Below are 21545 nucleotides of genomic sequence, written 5' to 3' on the forward strand. Positions count from 1 at the left end.
AGGAAACAAATGCCTGCGTTGGGAACTGAAATATCTCGCTTTTCGGTATCTCTTACCTAATTAACAAATGCCTTCAAACCGACTAGCTGAAAACCATATACAGCAATAAAATAATTGGCATTGAGGAAAAGAAACGTTTAGTGATTTGCGCAGTACTTGCCACACCTGGTGAGTTTTCTGAGAGTCAACACTTACTTATGACATAGGGTATCGCTAGCCTCCTTAAGCATCCAACACAGTCGTAATCACCTTCTGATGATATTACTTAGCATAGAGTGAAAAACGGCAACGTATATGTGGCACCTACTTAAGCGAAATTCTAACCCTATTATGATTTCTGTCATCGTTTCGGCGCGAGAAAGTATGCAATAATATATGAATCAGGTGCTAATTTGCTGTTATGCTATCACAACAACAGTCTCTTGCGCTAGTTGTGCTCCGTCACCGCCACCACCGGTGTCCATAACCACTATCACACGAATGGAGAAAAAAAAACTTCTTTGCAAACTTGCCTTATGCAGGCTAGATGTTGCGAAAAGAATTGCTCTGGTATGTATAATAAACCGTTTTAAAACAGCGAAGGATTATTAACTTGGCCTCATATAATCCGAATTGCGTAATGACTAGGTCGTCCAATTCTCCATCCCATTACAAAAGCTTGTTATTGTCCAGCTAATAACTGAGCTTCAGGCTTAATTTCTCATCATCTTCAGCCACTGCACAAATATTTTGCACTAAACAACTTCATTAGGGCATTCCCCGTCACCACTTTTCCCCCCAAACCTCCTTTCAGTGAAATTATAGGTCGATCCCTCATGGTGGTTTGAGCCAATAGGGTCCATCCAACCAACCAACCAGCCAACCAACTGAATTCCTCGTATCTGCAGTGAATACCACGCTTCATGAAAAATGCCGAAAGATTGCGTAGTAGATGCCGACCTACTACACAAAATTTATGATTTTTTATAGCTTAGTGGGTACTCTGCAAGTGTGCTCGTCGCAGTTACTCAAAGAGTGTTTAGAAAAGGCTGTGAAAAGCCGTTCTTCCAGCTTTGGCTGGGACTGTGCTGCAAGTTTCACGCAGGCCTGAGGATTTTTCATGAAGTGTTTGATGACTTACGTGACAATACTGTGACACTATTCATGTGATGACCTGCGAGCTGTATTCGTAAAACCATTTTACCCTCCCATAGTAATCTTTCTTTACCCTGAGTTAAGGGGGTGATCATGAAAGCACCAAGACGTACGTGGTGCGAAGGACAGACAGACAGACAGACAGACAGACAGACAGACAGACAGACAGACAGACAGACAGACAGACAGACAGACAGACAGACAGACAGAAAGATAGATAGATAGATAGATAGATAGATAGACAGATAAATAGATGAATAAATAGATGAATAAATAAATAGATAAATAGATAGATAGATAGATAGATAGATAGATAGATAGATAGATAGATAGATAGATAGATAGATAGATAGATAGATAGATAGATAGATAGATAGATAGAAAATCATAGTACTTGCAGTACGGAAAGATATGCATGGTGTTTAAAATTTGCACAACATTCCTTTTAAATGTGTAGCGGACACTACGCTTCTCCGAAGAAAGACGAAGGACAGCATAATGAAAAGTGGCCTTCAACACAAAAATATGAATATTTATGGCGTAATTGGTACACTGAAAATGTGTTTGCAGCAATTACCAAAAAACTGTTTAGAAAAGGTTCTGAAGGGATGGTCTTTGAGATTTTGCTTTGCCTGCGCTGAGCGTACCGCGCAGGCCTGGCTGTTTTTTCTTGCATACAATTCCCTGCTGTCAATACACGAAGATGATTGCTTTAATGTTTTACAGAAGAAGTTACCCCTGCAATGAGACTCCCAGCGTTACCACCATTTCTATTTTTTTGTCTCTTGCTAATACTGAGTTGTTTTCTTTCCACATTACCGGATCACAGAAGCGTCCGCATCCACACCTACGAGTACGAAGGGTAAGAATTACTCAGAAATGACTTTCTTTTTTTCAGTATTTTATAGTATTAGTTTCAGTAGAGTGGAGATGCTTAAATTGAGTAAACCTAAGTGCATTCCAAAAAATATTGTTTTAGTCAATTCACTAAGATTGAAATTTTTTTTGAGTTAGTTAAAGGTTATTTTAAGTTAGACTTATCACATATACTTCATTTGTCCACTGTATATACCACAAGGTAGAGGCATGCCTTTACAATAACCCCATTTTCCATCCGTAATAACACATTCAAGTATTCGTTCTTCCCTAGGACAATTACCGAATGGGATAACCTTAGTAACGAAGTTGTTTCCCAGTCATCCTTGAACCTTTTTGCGGCGCAGCTCTAGCAGCGAGTGTCTAATTTCTATGACATGTGCTCCTGTTGTTTACTTCAATCACTGTCCCCATTCTTATGCCGGTTTATTACAAACCACTGTTCTTTTTTTTTGTTATGAAAGTGTGTAAATGCCTTACGTGTTTTATATTTATTTCTTTGCCGATTTGTAAACTTATCAAATGTATATCCACCCTGCCAAAACTTTATGTTAGGGTTGCAGTATTCATAAATAAATAAATACTATGCTAACCAAAACTGAGTAGGGACCGTTATGGCTCCCTTCAACAGGTGAATGCAAGAGCGATATCCGTAAGCAGACATGCTCTCTCTCTCTCTGTCACACACACACACACACACACACACACACACACACACACACACACACACACACACACACACACACACACACACACACACACACACACACACACACACACACACACACACACACACACACACACACACACACACACACACACACACACACACACACACACACACTGCGACCGTTGTTCTCTGATAGGCCTAAATTGAGCAGCAAGGAAACGAAAATGCAAATGGCACGCAGCTTCTACATTTGCGTCTTCGTCAGCTTTTTGCTCACGGCGAAAGCTTCTTTTTTTCTTGGCTCAGAACAAGGACGCATATTTCATCAACACCTGAATTTCTTCGTAACAAGCTGTTTGTCAATGTCCCGTTGTAATCTTTAGAACGTTATAAAAACATCTTGATACTCTCTAGTGTAAGAGCAGCACTACCACTCCAGCAGCACTTAAGAAATTAACAACAGAATGATGGGATCAAAATAATTGTACACCAAGCCGTTTACGAATACTATCTGCACGTTTGACAACGTCGTAACCAGTGACATTTTGATTCGCTGTGTTGTAGTACTTGTTGACGATGAGTAAAAATTTTGCTGGATTCGAAAATAGGGAATAAGATGACTTTAGTAAAATTTTGGAGTACGCTTGAGCTTCTTCTTCGAGATTACAAGTCGCGTGCGTAATTCGACCCCGGTCAAATCATTTACTGATTATCTGTCCAGTTGTCACCTTTCTGTCGACTTCTAAAGTGGCAGCAAGGAAAGAAGATTATGTACTTATCGCAAAGACCAGCTAAATTATTCTAAAATGCCTGCGTGCAGTAAATACAGTGGCACAGGGCTCACTAAATTATAAATAACAATTCTGCAAATTACTGAAGTACTCACTACTCATCTGTTAGGTTATATACGTACTTGAGAAGCTTCACGATCTGTTGATGCTGCTGCTTGTACTGATGACGTTATGCATGAGATAATTGCAAAATTTAAGTCTTTTAACAATTAACTCTTAGCGTCAGTCTCGTGTTGCGACCAACGGCACAGTTTTACGCTTATGTTTCGTAGTTCTTGATGTCTCAAATTGAGTACCTGCAATACTCGACAAGGGTTAAAGATTTCTTTCCGCAGCTACTTGAAGCACTGTTTGCCTTAAGGTGGAGCAGCTACACTGAACGTAGAGAATCACGTGTATAAAATTAGTATTTCCCGTTAACCAAAAAATGGTAAACGTACAAATACAGTAAATAATAAAACTTCTGCTATACTCTAAAGCAAGTCCGACCATCCTTGTGGCAAGGAGGGGCTCTTCAACATAGCCACAACAACACTACATTATTATCGTATAGAATAACGGAAATGTGGACTTGCTGGTTAGGGTTCATAATGAGTTGTATGGGGCAGCGTTAGGACGAAAACAAGAACGAGAAAAAAGGCAGCACATGTCGCACCTTTTGTTGTTCTTGTATTTGTCCTAACGCTGCCCCCATATAAGTCACTACAATATCAAGTAGTTGGAAGAGTCTCATTTGCGCAAGTATGGCATGGCAGAAGCCCGTAATTGCGCCGGGCATGAAAACAACCAAAAAGTGCCACGACTTGAACGTCCGCTCATTAGAAAGTGCTCAGAGACATTCATATATCCCCATCAGCAAAAGCATCTACAAAGTGAGCTGCTGAGCTGCGTCAAGTGTTGCCTTACAAACGAGAAGCGGGTCCCTCACTAATTCACCCCAAAGAAAGAATTATAATGTAGTTGGCCGTGCACAATCGTACTTTCAGTGAGCACTAAAGGATATTTTAAAACGACTTATGTTACCCGCACAGACATTCGCTAAATTGTGGCATGGCCGAGGCACTAACTGAGGAACGATACTAGGTTGACATTTGCGACTGTCACTTTTACAAGGTTGAATCATACTCCCAGAGCACTTTCACTTCAGCGAGTATGCCCATACTCAGATAGGCTTCAGCACGATTTAGAAAAATTTTCTGCGTTTCTCCTTGGTCTTCGTCTGAATCGTGCTGAAGACTATCCGAATTCGTCAATCATGATATCATGTTCTATTCCTGAAGGCGACTCTCGAGCGTCCTCCAAGTGATTTTACCATTAGTTTCTTCTATCGCAATTTTTCGCTAATTGACTGCAACCATCCGTAAGTCAATAGCAACAATATGGACACCATAATTTTTGCGAAAAGTACTCTTTATTGTGGTCGTTTTGGGCTCAGTACATTGATGCGAAGATGGTGATAACTTATTCCTTAGAACAAGGAACATTGCCTATACCACAGTTTCTTTCCTAGAGCTTTTCTTGTTCGCGGTGCACTAGTCACTATATCTTCGTTTTAACTGCCGTTGACACTGATGTCAAATTTGGCAGGATGCGTCTTTCACTTTCACAGCTGTGCAATGTATACCTACAGTTTCACCAGTAGGGAATGGCGGATTAGCTGATGTCATTAAGAGGACACGTACAGCCTGTTTTGGGCGAGAATTTTCTTTGGGACAAGCCTTGTTAGTGACGGTGACGCTCGACGAAACCGAAACCAAAACTGAACAGCTGCAGAACAAAAAACTCAAACAAGTGTTTAAAAACCTACTTAATGTACATATCAATCAACTATATGTTAGCACGACACATGATAATCTGCGCCATCCACTTGTTCATCCGTCAGTGCATCTATTCGTCCGTGAATCCGTACGTGTGTCTGTACGTCCATTCATTTGTCCATTCATCTTTACGTAAGTCCATTCATTCGCTGGTTCATCTGTCCGTTCATCCGTCCACTCTTTGTAATAACTGGTGACATCAACGCAGATATTATGTACCTCACAACGTAGTACCGCCCACTCGTCATCATTCGCTTCGTGGAGATGCGTATATTTTTATTCAGGATATCAGAAAGCGAAACTAGTGTAAATAGCACAATGCTTGATATAAACTATAATATGTGTTGTGATTAAAACACGGCCGTTTTTACGTCAAACTTAATGTTACTCTTTCGGTTAGTACTGTAGAGCACGAAAGCAAAAGTTGTTATATAAAATAGATGATGAAAGAGGGTAATAATTTGAATCAAATACATCGCGATTTTTTACTTTAAGATAAACACAGCTTTTTTATATATATATCTTTCGAAAAACGAACAATTTTAAAAGGTGCAGCCAAACGACAGCCTTTGGGTTGTCGTTTGAATATTGTTTAGACGGTAACGTTATCATAAAGATTCACCCAATTTTTCCGCTAAATGGTCGCGTGTGGCGAACATAAACATTTTCATAAACAGTTACACTATCTGTCCCGTTAACCATTGTACATCTTTAAATGTCGAACTTGATCACCACCTTAAATTTCATCTACCAGTCTCTAACGTTAAAAACAGAATGGTCTTCAGTATACATGCTTTCTTCAAAGCTCGATTGCATTCATCCTTCTCTACTTTTATATAACTTTATTATTCTATGATTCATTTTCATTTTAACTTCAACATTGAGCCATGGGGCAGCACATACAATAGCCAATTTACGTCCCCGCAAGCCATTCAAAACCGAGCCATTCGTCTAATAACGTTTTCTCCTCATTGCGTTAATGCCCGTCAGTTATTGCTCGCCCATAATACTCTAAGTGTCATCATCATCATAATCATCATCATCACCATAATCGTCATCATCATCCTGACTACGTCCACTGCAGGACAAGGCCCTTCTCCATCTTCGGCCAGTTAACTCGGTCCTTTGCTGTCTGCTGCCAATTTATACCCACAAACTTCCTAATCTCATCTACCCACCTAGCCTCCCTCCCCCTAAACCGCTTGCATTCTCTGAGAATCCAGTTAGAGACCTTTATTTATTAGCAGTTATCATGTCAACACGCTAACCACCCGGCCTATGTCCATTTCCTCTTCTTGATTTAAACTATGATACACTTAACCCCCGTTTGTTCTCTAATCCACTCTGCTCTCTTCTTGTCTTTTAAGGTTACATCTACTACTTTTCTTTACATTGCTCGCTGCTTCGTCCTAAATTTAAGCTGAACCCTCTTTGTAAGCCTACAGGTTTCTGCTCCGTAGCTAAGTACCGGCAAGATACAGCTGTTATATACATTCCTCTTGAAGGATAGTGGCAATCTACCTGTCATAATTTGAGACTGCTTGGCAAATGTGCTTCACCCCATTCTTATTCTTCTAGTTACTTTAATCTCGTGGTTCGGCTCAGCGGTTATAACGTGCCCTAGGTAGAGATAGTGTTTGTACAAATTGAAGTGGACTATTAGCTATGTCGAAACGCTGCTCTGTTGCGAGGTGGTTGTACGTTACTTTCGTTTTCTGCTGATTAATTTTAAGACCCACGTTTCTGTTCTCCTTGTCTAACTCCGTAATAATGAGATGCAATTTGTCCCCTGAGTTACTCAGCAATGCAATGTCATCGGTGAAGCGCGGGTTCCTAAGGTACTCTCCATCAATTCTTATCCCTAACTGTTCCCACTGTAGAAATCATTAAACCTCCTGTAAGCGCGCGTTAAATATCATTACGGAGATTGTATCCCCCTGCCATACACCCTTCTTCATCGGTATTTTGTTGCTTTCTTTATGAAGCACTATGGTAGCAGATGATCCCCTGTAGATTTCTTCATGGATGTTTATATATGCTTCATCCACGCCCTGATTCCGCAGTGTCTGCATGACTGCTGATAGTTTTGCTGAATCAAACGCCTTCTCGTAGTCTATGAAGGCTATGTATAGAGGTTGGCTATATTGTGAGCATTTCTGTATTACCTGATTGATAGTATGAATATGGTTGATTGTTGAGTAGCCTGTTCGAAATCCTGCTGGTTCCGTTGGTTGATTAAACTCTAATGTTTTCTTAACTCTGTTAGCAATCATCTTTATAAAAAGCTTGTATACTACGGAGAGCAAGCTGATTGGCATGTAATTCTTTTGCATACAGGTATTATTATAGTGTTGTCGAAGGCAGCGTTGTCGGGTACTTTCCGCGGCCACCACTGCACAGCGTGGGCAACGTTGATCGGCACGATAACTACCTGCCCCTTTAGGCCATACTGGCCGCTGCCTTGAGTCAAACGAGTGAAGCTGATAAATGGCAGACGTAGAGCCATCAGCCATTCTCCTACGGGGTTGGGAGAAGGCAGGTGAGGGCACTTGCAAGGATATCGGCCCCCATAAGTAACACTCGTCGTACGAGATGTCACGTGCTGCCATGCTTACAAAGTGACGATTTGACGAGAACGAAGTGGACGTAGTCGCCAGGAGGCGAGTGCATGGGCCATTGAAAACCGACGCCTTGGGTGACAGTGCGCCTTCTAGTGAGATTGGTTGGAATCACTGGTTAGGCGACTGGAGCGGCGACCGCAGTGGCAACCTTGGGCAGTGACCCGAGAAGTGTATACTGGCAACACTGGTGTACGCTCCAGTGGTTGCCGGACAGTCCGCGACCTTAGGCAGCAAGCTCCTAAAAACAAACTAAAATTATGGAAGGCAAATAACTTGAAGCATGAAGTGTACAGAGAAAATGAAAGTCGAACTGTGGGCACTGATAGCTGTAAATTATCAATCGGAATTACTCTTCGCCAGTGAAATGAATGAAATTATTCAAACAAGATATGACAACTGGTATCGCGAAACTTTATAATACGTGAAACGTGGAAGACTTGGAAAGGAAGCTCAGTCGGAAACCATGCATATTTTGTAGATACTTGATATTACACTGCCAGAATACTATTTAGAATACTTGTTCCATTAATCAAGCTTGCTGTCCGTATTTCTGTGTATTATTTCATACTCCTCTGTATAGGTATTATTACAGTGTTGTTTCATAAGCACAACACAACAACCAATAGTTAGAAAACTTTGTACACGGAGAAAATGGTAGCTTTAGAAGGGAGCCTTAGCCTTGGAAACAAATGCCTGCGTAATGAACTAAAGTGTCTCGCTTCTTGGTATCTCTTACCTAATTAACAAATGTCTTGACACGGACTAGCTGACAAACATAATCAGCAATAAAAGCACTGTCATTCAGAAAAAAAAAACCTTTAGTGATTGGCGCATTACTCGCCACACCTGGTGAGTTTTCCGCAAGTCAACACCTCCTTATGAAATGGGGTGTCACCGGCCTCTTTAAGCATCCAACGTAGCTGTAATCACCTTCCGAAGATATTACTTGACGTAGAGTGAAAATTGGCCACGTATGTGTGGCGCCTGCTTAAACGAAATTCCAACCTTATTATAATTTCTGTCATCGTTTCAGCGCGAGAAAGAGTGCAATAACATATACATCAGATGCTCATTTGCTGTTATGCAATCGCAACAAATGTCTCTTGTGCTAGTTGTGCTCCGTCACCACAGCCGCCGCCACCGGTGCCCGGTATCGCACGAATAAAAAAAACTAGTTACAAACAAAGCGATGTTTAGAACTTCTTTGCAAACTTTCCTTAGGCAGGCTAGATGTCGCGAAAGGAATTGCATTCGCATGTATAAGAAGCCACTTTAGAACAGCAAAGGATGGCCTGATATAATCCGAATTGCGTATCACCTCATAAAATCCGAATTGCGTACCGAGTGGGTCGTTCAATGCTTCGTCCCATTACAAAAGCTTGTTCTTGTTCAGCTAATAACTGTGCTACAGGCTTAATTACTCATCGTCATCAGCCACTGCACAAATATTTTGTACTAAATAAGTTTCTTAGGCACCCCCCTCCACCATTTTTCCCCAAATCTCCTTTCAGCACAATTCATGGCCGATTACCCGTGGTGGTTTGAGCCAATAGTATCCATCTAACCAACCAACCAACTATATTCTTTGCAAATGTGCAGCGAATAGCACGCTTCTCTGAAGAACGCCGAAAGATGGCGTAGTGTATGCCACAGCCTACTACACAAAAGTTCATATTATTTATAGCTTTGTGGGTACCCTGAAAGTTTGCTCGTCGCAGTTACTCAAAGGCTGTTAAAAAAGGCTCTGAAAGGCCGTTCTTCCGCTTTGGCTGGAACTGCGCTGCGTGTTCCATGCAGGCCTGAGGATTTTGTAAAGTGGTCTGTAAAGTTTCGTAAAGTGATACATACATACCTACATACATACCTATATACCTACATACATACATACATACATACATACACACCTACATACATACATACATACATACATACACACCTACATACACACCTACATACATACACACCTACATACATACACACCTACATACATACATACATACATACATACATACATACATACATACATACATACATACATACATACATACATACATACATACATACATACATACATACATACATACATACATACATACATACATACATACATACATACATACATACATACATACATACATACATACATACATACATACATACATACATACATACATACATACATACATACATACATACATACATACATACATACATACATACATACATACATACATACATACATACATACATACATACATACATACATACATACATACATACATACATACATATAGATAGATAGATAGATAGATAGATAGATAGATAGATATATTTGATATGTGGGGTTTAACGTTCCAAAACCACCATATAATTATGAGAGACGCCATAGTGGAGGACTCAGGAAATTTCAACCACCTGGGGTTCTTTAACGTGTACCCAAATCTGAGCACACGCATACATTTCCGCCTTCATTGGAAATGCAGCCGCCGCAGCCGGGATTCAAACCCGCAACCTGCGGGTCAGCAGCCGAGTACCTTAGCCACTAGAACCCCGCGGCGGGGCACAGACAGACAGACAGACAGACAGACAGACAGACAGACAGACAGACAGACAGACAGACAGATAGATAGATAGATAGATAGATAGATAGATAGATAGATAGATAGATAGACATATAGATAGATAGATAGATAGATAGATAGATAGATAGATAGATAGATAGATAGATAGATAGATAGATAGATAGATAGATAGATAGATAGATAGATAGACAGACAGACAGGCAGATAAATAGATAGATAGATAGATAGATAGATAGATAGATAGATAGATAGATAGATAGAAACACAAAGTATTTGCAGTACGGCAAGATATGCATGGTGTTTAAAATTTGCGCAACATTCCTTTCAGATGTGTAGGGGACACTAAGCTTCTCCGAAGAAAGGCGGATGATAGCCTAATGAGTGGTGGCCTACGACGCGAAAAATAATGGCTACCCTGAAACGGCATAATGGCTACCCTGAAAGTGTGTTTGCAGCAGTTACCAAACGAGTGTTTAGAAGAGGCTCATAAAGGCTGGTTTTTGAGCTTTCGCTGTGACTGTTCTGAGCATTCCTCGCAGGCCTCGTGGTTTTTTCTTGCATACACTTCCCCTGCTGGCAATATAGGACTATAACTGCTTTATAGTTTTAGAGAAGAAGTTACCCCTACGATGAAACTCCCAGCGCTACCATCATTTCTCTTTTTCTGTCTTTTGCTAATACTGAGTGTTGTTTTCTTTCCACATTACCGGATCATAGAAACGTCCGCATCCACACCTACGAGTAGAGAAGGTAAGAAATACTCAGAACTGAGTTTTTTTGTTTTAGTAGTATTTAGATGCTTAAATTGATTAAATCTCAGTGCATTCTAAAATTATTGTTTTTGAGTCAAATCACCATGCTAACCAACACTGAGGAGGTACCGTTATGGTTCCCTCGAACAGGTGAACGCCAGAGCGATATCCGTAAGAAGACATGCTCTCTCTCTCTCTCTCTCTCTCTCTCTCTCTCTCACACACACTCACACACACACACACACACACACACACACACACTACGGCCTTTGTTCTCTGATAGGCCTAAATTGAGCTGCAAGGAAAGCCAAATGCAAACGGCACGCAGATTCGACATTTGCGTCTTTGTCGAATTTTCGCTCACAGCGAAAGCTTCTTTTTTATTCACTCAGAGCTGGGACGCCTATTTCATCGACACCGGAATTTCTCGGTAACAAGCTTTTTGCCGATATCGCGTTATAATGTTTACAGCGTTAGAAAAACATCTTGCAACTCACTAATGTAAGAGCAGCACGACAACACTAGCAGCATTTAAAAAATTCACACCAGAATGATGGGATTAAAACTATTTTATACCAAGCAGTTTACGAATACTATCTGCACGTTTGAAAACGCCGTAACCAGCGACATTTTTAATCGCTGTATTTTAGTATTTGCTTACAATGATTAAAAATTTTGCTGGATTCACAGTAAAAAATAAGATGACGTTAGCAAAAACACTTGAGCTTCTCCTTCGACAGTACAAGTCGATTGCGTAATCGGCCCCGGTCAAATCACCTACTGATTATCTGTCCAGTTGTCATCTTTTTGTCGACATGTAAAGCGGCAGCAAAAAAAAAAGAATATGTGCTTATCGCAATGACCAGGTAAATTATTCTAAAATACCTGTGTGCAGCGAATACAGAGGGGCAGGGCCTACTGTACTATAAATAACAATTCAACAAATTACTCAAGTACTCCCTACTCCTCTGTTACGTTATATGTGTACTTGAGAAGCTGCACACTCTGTTGATGCTGCTGCTGCTAGTACTGATGATGCTATGCATGAGGTAATTGCAAAAGGTGGGTCTTTTAACAAATAACTCCCAGCGTCAGTCTCGTGTTGGGACCAATCGCAAAGTTTTACGCTTCTGTCATGAAGTTTTAGATGTCTCAAATTGAGTACTTGCAATAGTTGAGAGGGGTTAAAGATTTCTTTTCCGCGACTATTTGAAGCACTGTTTTGCCCTATGGTGGAGCAGCTACATTGAACGTGGAGAATTGCTTGCATAAAATTTGTGTTGCCCGTTATCGAAAAATTGACAAACGTGCAAATACAGTAAATAATAAAACTCCTGCTCTACTTAGATGCAAGCCTGACCATCATTGTGGCAAACAGGGGCTCTACAACAAAGCCCCATCAACAGCACTATATTAATATCGTATATAATAACTGAAATGTGGACTTATTAATTAGGGTTCATAGTGAGTTACATGGAGCAGCGTTAGACCGAATACAAGAACGAGAACACAAAGAAGTACATGCCCCACGTTTTCTCGTTCTTGTATTTGTCCTAACGCTGCCCCCATTTATGTCACTACAATATCATGTAGTTAAAGGAGTATCGTTTGCGCAAGTATGGCATGGCAGAAGCCCATAATTGCGCCGTGCATGAAAACATGCGAAAAGTGCCATGACTTGAAGGTCCGCTCAATAGAAAGTGCTCTGACACATTCATACATTCCCATCAGCAAAAGTATCTACAAAGTGAGCTGCTGAGCTTGGTCAAGTGTTGTCTTACAAACGAGTAGCGGGTCCCTCAGTGGTTTCGCAATGGAAGAATTATGATGTAGTTGGCACTGCACAATTGTACTTTCAGTAAGCACTAAAGGATACTTTGAAATGGCTGATGTTACCCTCACAGACATTCGCTAAACTGTGGCATGGTCGAGGCACTAACTGGGAAACAATACTAGGCTGGCATTTGCGAATGTCACCTGAACCAAGGTTGAGTTATACTTCCACAGCACCTAAACTAGGGTGAGTTGGCCCATACTCGGATAGGGTTCAGCGTAATTTAGACAAAGTGTTCTGTGTTTTGTCTTCGCCTAAATCACACTGAAGACTACCTAAATTCGTGAATTATGCTATCGGATTATATTCCTGAAGGCGACTCTCGAGCGTCCTCCAAGTGTTTTTGATCATTAGTTTCTTCAGTGACAATTTTTCGCTAATTGACTGCACCCAGCGATCATTCATTGGCAACAATATGGGCAGCATGATTTCTGCGAGAAGTACTCTGTAGTGTAGTCGCTTCAAGCTGAGTACATTGATACGAAGATGGTGATAACTGATTCCATAGAACAAGGAACATTCGCTATACCACAGTTTCTTTCCTAGAACTTGTCTCGTTCGCGGTGCACTAGTCGCCATATCTTCGTTTTAACTGCCTTGACACTCATGTCAAGATTAGCAGGATGCGGCTTTCACTTTCAGAGCTGTGCAATGTATACCTACAGTTTCACGAGTACGAAAAGGCGGATTAGCTGATGCCATTAGGAGGACACCACCTGTTTTAGGCAAGATTTTTTTTTTAAGCCAAGCCTTGTTGGTGACCATGACGCTCGACGAAACTGAAACCAAAACCCAGCACCTGAAGAACAAAAAACGCAGACAAGTGTTTAAAAAGCTACTTTGTGCTTATATCAATCAACTATATGTTAGCACAACAAAGGATCATCTCCGCCATCCATTTGTCCATCCGTCAGTGCATCTATTCGTTCGTGCGTCCGTGCGTGTGTCTGTACGTCCGTTCATCTGTCCATTCATCTGTACGTACGTCCATTCATTCGTTGGTTCATCTGTCCCTCAATCCGTCCACCCTTTGTACTAGCTGGTGACATCAACGTAGATATTAAGGACCTTAGGAGATAGCGTCGCCTATTCATCATCATTTGCTTCGTGGAGATGCGTAGAGGTTTTTTTTCAGGATATCAGAAAGCGAAACTTGCGTTGATAGCATGATGCTCGATATAAACTAAAGTATGTGTTGGGAATAAAAACATGGCAGTTTTTACGTCAACATCAATTTTACTCTTTCAGTTGGTATTATGAAGCACGAAAACAAAAGTTGTAATATAAAATAGACGATGAAATGGGAGTAATAATGCAAATAAAATACATCGCAATTTTCGTTTTAAGAGGAACACAGCTTTTTTCTTTCATGTCTTTCGGAAAACCAACAATTTGAAAACTTGCAGCCAAGCTACAGCCTTTGGCTTGTCGTTTTAATAATGTATAGACGGTAGCGTTATCATAAAGGTCCACTTCAATTTTTTCGTTCAAGGGTCGCGTGTGATGAGCAATAACATTTCCATCAACAGTCACTAAATGTCCATAACTTTTCTCCTGACCTCAAAAACTTTCTTTTTAAATCATACAACTCCGGTTTCTAATTGCTCTAGGTTTCTTCTTTATATTTGCTTAATTTATATTTTAATGCATCTTTTTGTATCCTATTTTTATGATATACATTTTTGCCTATTGTACTTTGTTTATTCTCTGCATTTTATTAGATCATGCACGGCTTTTAGTTTTATCTTTGAAAACGTACCGTGCCCTACTATTCTTACTCTCATTGACTTAGCCCAATTTCTTCAATTTCTCAATAATTTTTAATAATTAATAATTAAATTTTTTGCTTGTATTATGTAAGCATATGCCTTTCTATTGTCTTCATATTGCCGTTTTGTAGATATTATTCACTATGTTATCATACACAGGAGGTCCCGTTTCAGTCTGTGATTACGGGACCTCCTTCTGTATACTCTTACGTTCTATATATTCCTTTCTTTGATTTCAAATAAATGATTCTGTTTCTGATTAACTAAATTGTGATACCGCAACTTCAAATACATGCTGTCTCCACCACTTTTTTGTAGCAACACCATCCACTGGTACTACCGAGACAGGTAAGATCAATACACTTGTATTTCAATAGGTTTATTTCTGTATAATTACTGGCACGTATTTATTAATGCGATAGGGAAAGCGGTACCTTAGAGTAAAAAAGAGCTGTTGTAGTTGGTAAGCCTTCATTCAAAAGGCAGTGCGGGCAAACACAGAATCTAGAAAAAAAAATTGGCCCCGTATCTGCATGTTAATCTGCAAATGTCGTCGAAAGACGATAGTCATGCGAGTGGAGAAAGTGAACAAAATATTTATTTGTTGTTCTGCGCAAGAAATTTGGCGAATGGTATTCTGGAGGCACTGCGTTAGAGTGCCTCGAGCGTGCAGTGGAAGCGAACGAGCGCACCAAATCACGTCACACGTGAGACATGAGCGCCGTCAGGCAGTTTTCTTGGAAAAGGAAGCGCGTAGCTCTGAGACGGGTGTGCGCGCCCGTCTTAGAGGTGATAAGGTGTAGAACGCAAGGCTACGGGTAGGTGCCACTACCGTCTCGCCTTAGTAAAGCGTTGCATGGTCAGCGCAGCGTGATAAGCGCTACGGTTCTTAACGTTCCTTATGTATGCCTTTTCTAGTAAAAAACGCACGTGAACAAACTATACGTATTGTTATGGTGTCCTAGACATTGCTTTTTAATTGACAATTGCACAAGTACGAACGCCGAATCTCGAGCAACAGTGGTGGGCGCTGTGGATGGGGTCGGCCGTTTCAAGTAGGCGGTGCCGTTAAGAGCGTACAAGCAGACAAATGTACAGACAGACAGACAGACAGACAGACAGACAGACAGACAGACAGACAGACAGACAGACAGACAGACAGACAGGAAGCGCATAGATAGATAGATAGATAGATAGATACATAGATACATAGATACATAGATAGATAGATAGATAGATAGATAGATAGATAGATAGATAGATAGATAGATAGATAGATAGATAGATAGATAGATAGATAGATAGATAGATAGATAGATAGATAGATAGATAGATAGATAGATAGATAGATAGATAGATAGATAGATAGATAGATAGATAGATAGATAGATAGATAGATAGATAGATAGATAGATAGATAGATAGATAGATAGATAGATAGATAGATAGATAGATAAAGAGATAGGTAGATAGATAGATAGATAGATAGATAGATAGATAGATAGATAGATAGATAGATAGATAGATAGATAGATAGATAGATAGAGAGATAGATACTTACAGTACAGAAAGCTATGCATGGTGTTTAAAATTTGCACATCATTCCTTTCCGATGTGTAGCGAACACTACGCTTTTTCGACAAAAAAGACGCAGGACAAATAATGAATGCTGGCCTATCACACAAAAATATGATTATTTATGGCGTAATGCGTACCCTGAAAGTGTGTTTGCAGCAGTTACTGAAAGAGTGTTTTGTTTACAAGAGGCTCTGAAGCGCTGGTCCTCGAGCTTTCGCTGTGACTTCACTGAGCCTTCTGCGCAGGCCCTGCTGTTTTTCTTGCATATACTTCCCTGCTGTCAATATAGGAAGATGGTTGCCTTATTGCTTTGCAAAAGAAGTTACCCTGCGATGAAACTCCCAGTGTTACTGTCATTTCTCTTTTTTTCTGTCTCTTGCTAATATTTAGTGTTGTTTTCTTTTCCCATTAACGGATCATAGAAACGTCCGCATCCACAACTACGAGTACGAAAGGTGAGAATTATTCAGAACTGAGTTTTTTTATTATTTTAAAATATTAGTTTTAGTACGGTTGAGATGCTTAAATTGAGTAAACATAAGTGCACTTCAAAAGTATTGTCTTTTAATCAATTTACTATGCTAACCAGCACTGAGGAGGGACAGTTGAGGTTCCTTTTAACAGGTGAACGCAAGTACAATATCTGTTAGCAGACGCGTTCTCTCTCTTTCTCTCTCTCTCTCTCACACACACACTAACACACACACACGCACGCACGCACGCACTGCGACCTTTGATCTCTCATAGGCCTAAATTCAGCCGCAAGGAAACCCAAATGCAAACGGCACACAGCTCCTACATTTGAGTCTTCATTGACTTTTCGCTCACGGCGAAAGCTTCTTTTTTATTTGCTCAGAGCAAAGATGACCATTTCATCGAAACCAGAATTTCTTGGTAACAAGCTGTTTGTCGACATCGCGTTGTAAAGTTGACAACGTTAGAAAAAAATCAAACGCTTTTTCGTAGTTTATGAAGGCTATATATAGTGGTTGGCTATATTCTGAGCATTTCTCTATTACCTGATTATTAGTATGAATGTGGTCGATGGTTGAGTAGCCTGATCGAAATTCTGCTTGTTTCGTTGGTTGATTGAATTCTAATGTTTTCTTAACTCTCTTAGTAATTACCTTTGTAAATAGCTTGTATACTACATAGAGCAAGCTGATCAACCCCGCAATTCTTCAAGTCCTCGTCATCTTCTTTCTTATGTATTAAGAAGAAGTTAGCATTCTTCTAAGACTCTGGTACTCTTCTTGTCAGGGACACCTCGTAAACAGGTTGGCCAGTTTTTCTAACACAATCTGTCCTCCATATTTCGGCACATCTGATGTTACCTGATCTTGCCCCGCCGCGGTGGTCTAGTGGCTAAGGTACTCGGCTGCTGACCCGCAGGTCGCGGGTTTGAATCCCGGCTGCGGCGGCTGCATTTCCGATGGAGGCGGAATTGTTGTAGGCCCGTGTGCTCAGATTTGGGTGCACGTTAAAGAACCCCAGGTGGTCGAAATTTCCGGAGCCCTCCACTACGGCGTCTCTCATAATCATATGGTGGTTTTGGGGCGTTAAACCCCACATATCAATCAATCAATGTTACCTGATCTTCACCAGCAGGTTTACCTCTTTGCATGCTTTCTAAGGCTTTTCTGACTTCTATCATTACTGGTAGGGTGTCACTGGTTTACTGCTCGTTCTTATAGTATTAAGGTCATGGTCGTCCCGGCTACTGTACAGATCTCTGTGAAACTCCTCGGCTATTTTAATTTTCCTATTCATATTGCTAGTTATTTTGCCTTCATTCCGCTTGTTGTTAAGCGACATGCACACACCATCAGCAAGAAGTGCATTGCAATTACTGGACGCTTTGAGTCCAGTACTCGCAGCGCTTGAGTAAACCATGGCTCACCAGCCACTGTCTTTCAGAGAACAGGTCCGAAAAGCAAGTATTATTCAATGGAATGCCCGGGGACTGAGGTCACGCATCGCCGATTTCCGTCGGTTCGTATACATCAATAAGTTCCCCATCATTGTCATCTGCGAGCCAAATTTGCACAAAGAAATCAGACTTTCTGGTTATGAGTCATTCATGTCGTCGACAACTGCGGACAATAGCAAAGTTCTGATGTTTATTCGCCGCGACTTCACCTACATTCATCATCCGGTGTCACCCCACGACGACAATCAATATATAAGTATAACAGTGAAAAGGGGACTTACCATCACGGTTGTGGGTGCCTACCTCTCTCCGTCAAGCCGTTTCGACCATACAAGACTACAAGGTATCCTGTCAGCAACTTCTCACCCATACATTATAATTGGCGACTTCAACGCCCATCATACAATCTGGGGAAGTTCGAAGACTAATGTTAAAGGGAGAAAGTTGGTATCCTTCGCCTCCGACAACCAACTTTTCTTGCTAAATGATGGCAGTGCAACGTTCCTACGTGGTTCAAGGTATAGCAGCTGCCTTGACCTGGCCTTTGTCTCACGTGGCCTCGTCAGGCATGCTGAGTGGTTTCCAGACATAGAAATGCATGGAATTGACCACATTCCCACTTACGTCAAAATCGAAGAATTGTCCCATGCTAAGATACGCGATAGTGTTCAGAAAGTGGACTGGTTGAAATTCCAGTCTCGCATGGAAGAGGAATGTGAAGCAAACATATCCCTCGACATAGAGGAGATAATTAAAAGCCCAATACACGATACTACGTGTACCCTCACCTGCTCTCCCAAAGTAACGGAATTTGACGTCGAGCTAGAACGACTTCGAGCAATCCGACGGCGTGCTGAACGAAGATACCGACGCACGGAGGCAATAGAAGACTTACGGATTGCTCGACGTATACAAAAGAAGATTCAGCGCCGGATAAATAAACTCGAGTCACAACGTTGGACTGCTTTTTGTGAGTCACTTGACCCACGAAAACCTGTATCCCAATTGTGGAAAACGGTACGACGTCTCCGCACAAAACCCACTCAGTGGTCACCATTCAGGGCTCTCGCACTTTCTGAACAGAGACGCGGCATCGACGTGGCAGAAGACTTCTGTGCCAGAGTGTCTGGGCCACTCACAGTGCCAAATAGCATATTGCCCTCGACTAACTGTCCACAAACACTGGATTCCCGCATGGATATGCCTTTTTCCATCGTGGAGCTCAGAGCAGCACTAGCTTTGTGTGGACGCACGTCGGCACCAGGGCCCGATAGAATTTCTTATAGGGCCTTGTGTCATCTGGGTGAACGCGCGAGAATCGCCCTTTTGGAGTTGTACAACAAATACTGGCAAGATGGAACGCTCCCGACAACCTGGAAGACACGTCGCCTAGTTCCACTTCTGAAGCCAGGCAAGTCACCGTTGGACCTCTCATCTTATCGTCCGATCGCATTGGCCAGTTGTGTATGCAAAGTTATGGAGAGGATGATCCTTGGACGCCTGGAGTGGTTCTTGGAGTATAACAACATCTACCCAGATGCCATGGCAGGATTTCGGCGTGGTCGAGCATCGATTGACAACGTAGTCGACCTGGTCACTTATGTCCAACACGAAAAAGGCCGTAAGCGTCTCTGCGCATCTTTGTTCCTAGACGTCAAAGGGGCGTATGACAACGTTACGCATGAAGCTGTTCTCACCACTCTCGAAGATATAGGAGTAGGTGGTCGGATGTATCGCTGGATACGTAGTTATTTGTCAATGTGATCCTTCTTTGTGAGCACTGAAGATGGTCCAACCTCTCGACATTACAGCCACTGTGGCGTCCCCCAGGGTGGCGTACTCAGCCCTGTGCTGTTCAATCTTACGTTAATTGCTCTCAGTGAGCATCTGCCAAGCACGGTCAGGCTATCAATGTACGCAGATGATATCTGCATTTGGGCATCGGCTGTAACACGCCTGCAATTACGAGGGAGAATTCAAAAAGCTGCCACTGAAACATTACGCTACCTCAGAAATCGAGGCTTGGAAATTTCTTCCGAGAAAAGCGCCCTCATAGCTTTTACACGAAAGCCTATGAATAAGTACACTATAAGCATCAATGGTCAAACTGTACCATACGTTCGATCGCACAAGTTTTTGGGCGTAATAATTGACAGGAATGTATCATGGAGCGATCACGTTTCGTACAAGAAGAAACGGTTAATGGACATCTGTAATATACTGAAGTTCTTTGCAGGGAAGACTTGGGGAATGTCTCCCAGTGCAATGCTACAGCTGTACAGAGTACTTTTTCTCGGTTTCCTGCGGTACAGTTTACCGGCATTGACCAATGCAAGCAAAACAAGTCTTCGAACGCTACAGAGTGTTCAGTCCCAGGCACTCCGGATTTGCCTCGGCTTGCCTCGTAGTGCGTCAACAATGGCTACTATAGCTATCACCGGTGACCACCTCATCACGACACATATCGACGTTGAGGCACTGAGGACACATATAAGGCATATTGCTCGGACACCCTGCCACCACCTAGCCTCTTTACCAGCAGACAGACCACGTTCGTCATTTTGCCAAACGGTCACCACATACCGCGATTCTTTGCCAACATGCTTCACACCTGCCGCCAGGCCTTCGACTCCTCTCTGGTGCCTGACTCAGGCTAACATCAGGCTAACTATACCTGGCATCAAGAAAAAGGCAGATATGTCATCACCTGCTCTTAGACAGCTTGCTCTGCTCTTGTTATACGAGACGTATCAAGGCTGTATACACGTATACACCGACGGCTCTGTTTTACAGAAGAGTTCAATGGCATCATTTGTTATACCGATAAAAGACACGACAAGACAAGAAAATTCAAGACCTCCTACCTCACGACATAAACGGGAGCAGAGCTCACAGCTCTTCGTGCTGCATTGGAATTCATCAGCGATCAACAGCCACAAAAATGGACAATTTTCAGTGACTCAAAGGCGGCACTGCAATCCCTTTTATCACGTTTACGTCACGGCCCGTACGAACAGCTGGTATTTGATATTGCAGAAAAGACTCACAAATTTATTGAGGAAGGACATGAAATAGCCTTTCAATGGCTTTCAAGTCACTTTGGAATAATTGGCAATGAACGGGCCGATCGAACTGCCCGTTCTGCCCATTCTGAAAGCGATGAAATATCCATTCCGCTTTCCAGAACTGAC

At 41.7% G+C, this 21545-nt stretch overlaps 1 protein-coding gene across 11 annotated transcripts in view; it reads left to right on the forward strand.

Moving 5' to 3' along the window:
- LOC119179565 (uncharacterized) overlaps positions 1 to 21545 on the forward strand; it is a 159702-nt gene that overhangs the window by 109725 nt on the left and 28432 nt on the right. For 4 of the 11 annotated variants that reach the window (XM_075869088.1, XM_075869089.1, XM_037430671.2 and 1 more), the window contains 4 exons: positions 1964 to 1996; positions 11209 to 11241; positions 15165 to 15194; positions 16847 to 16879. In XM_075869088.1, the coding sequence (XP_075725203.1) occupies positions 1964 to 1996; positions 11209 to 11241; positions 15165 to 15194; positions 16847 to 16879 (129 nt within the window). The remainder of the gene's footprint in view (positions 1 to 1963; positions 1997 to 11208; positions 11242 to 15164; positions 15195 to 16846; positions 16880 to 21545) is intronic. The other 7 variants (XM_075869091.1, XM_075869094.1, XM_037430673.2 and 4 more) reach the window with 3 other exon arrangements.

This window comes from Rhipicephalus microplus, chromosome 7, assembly GCF_043290135.1.
Source record: "Rhipicephalus microplus isolate Deutch F79 chromosome 7, USDA_Rmic, whole genome shotgun sequence".
Classification (NCBI taxonomy): Eukaryota; Metazoa; Arthropoda; class Arachnida; order Ixodida; family Ixodidae; genus Rhipicephalus; species Rhipicephalus microplus.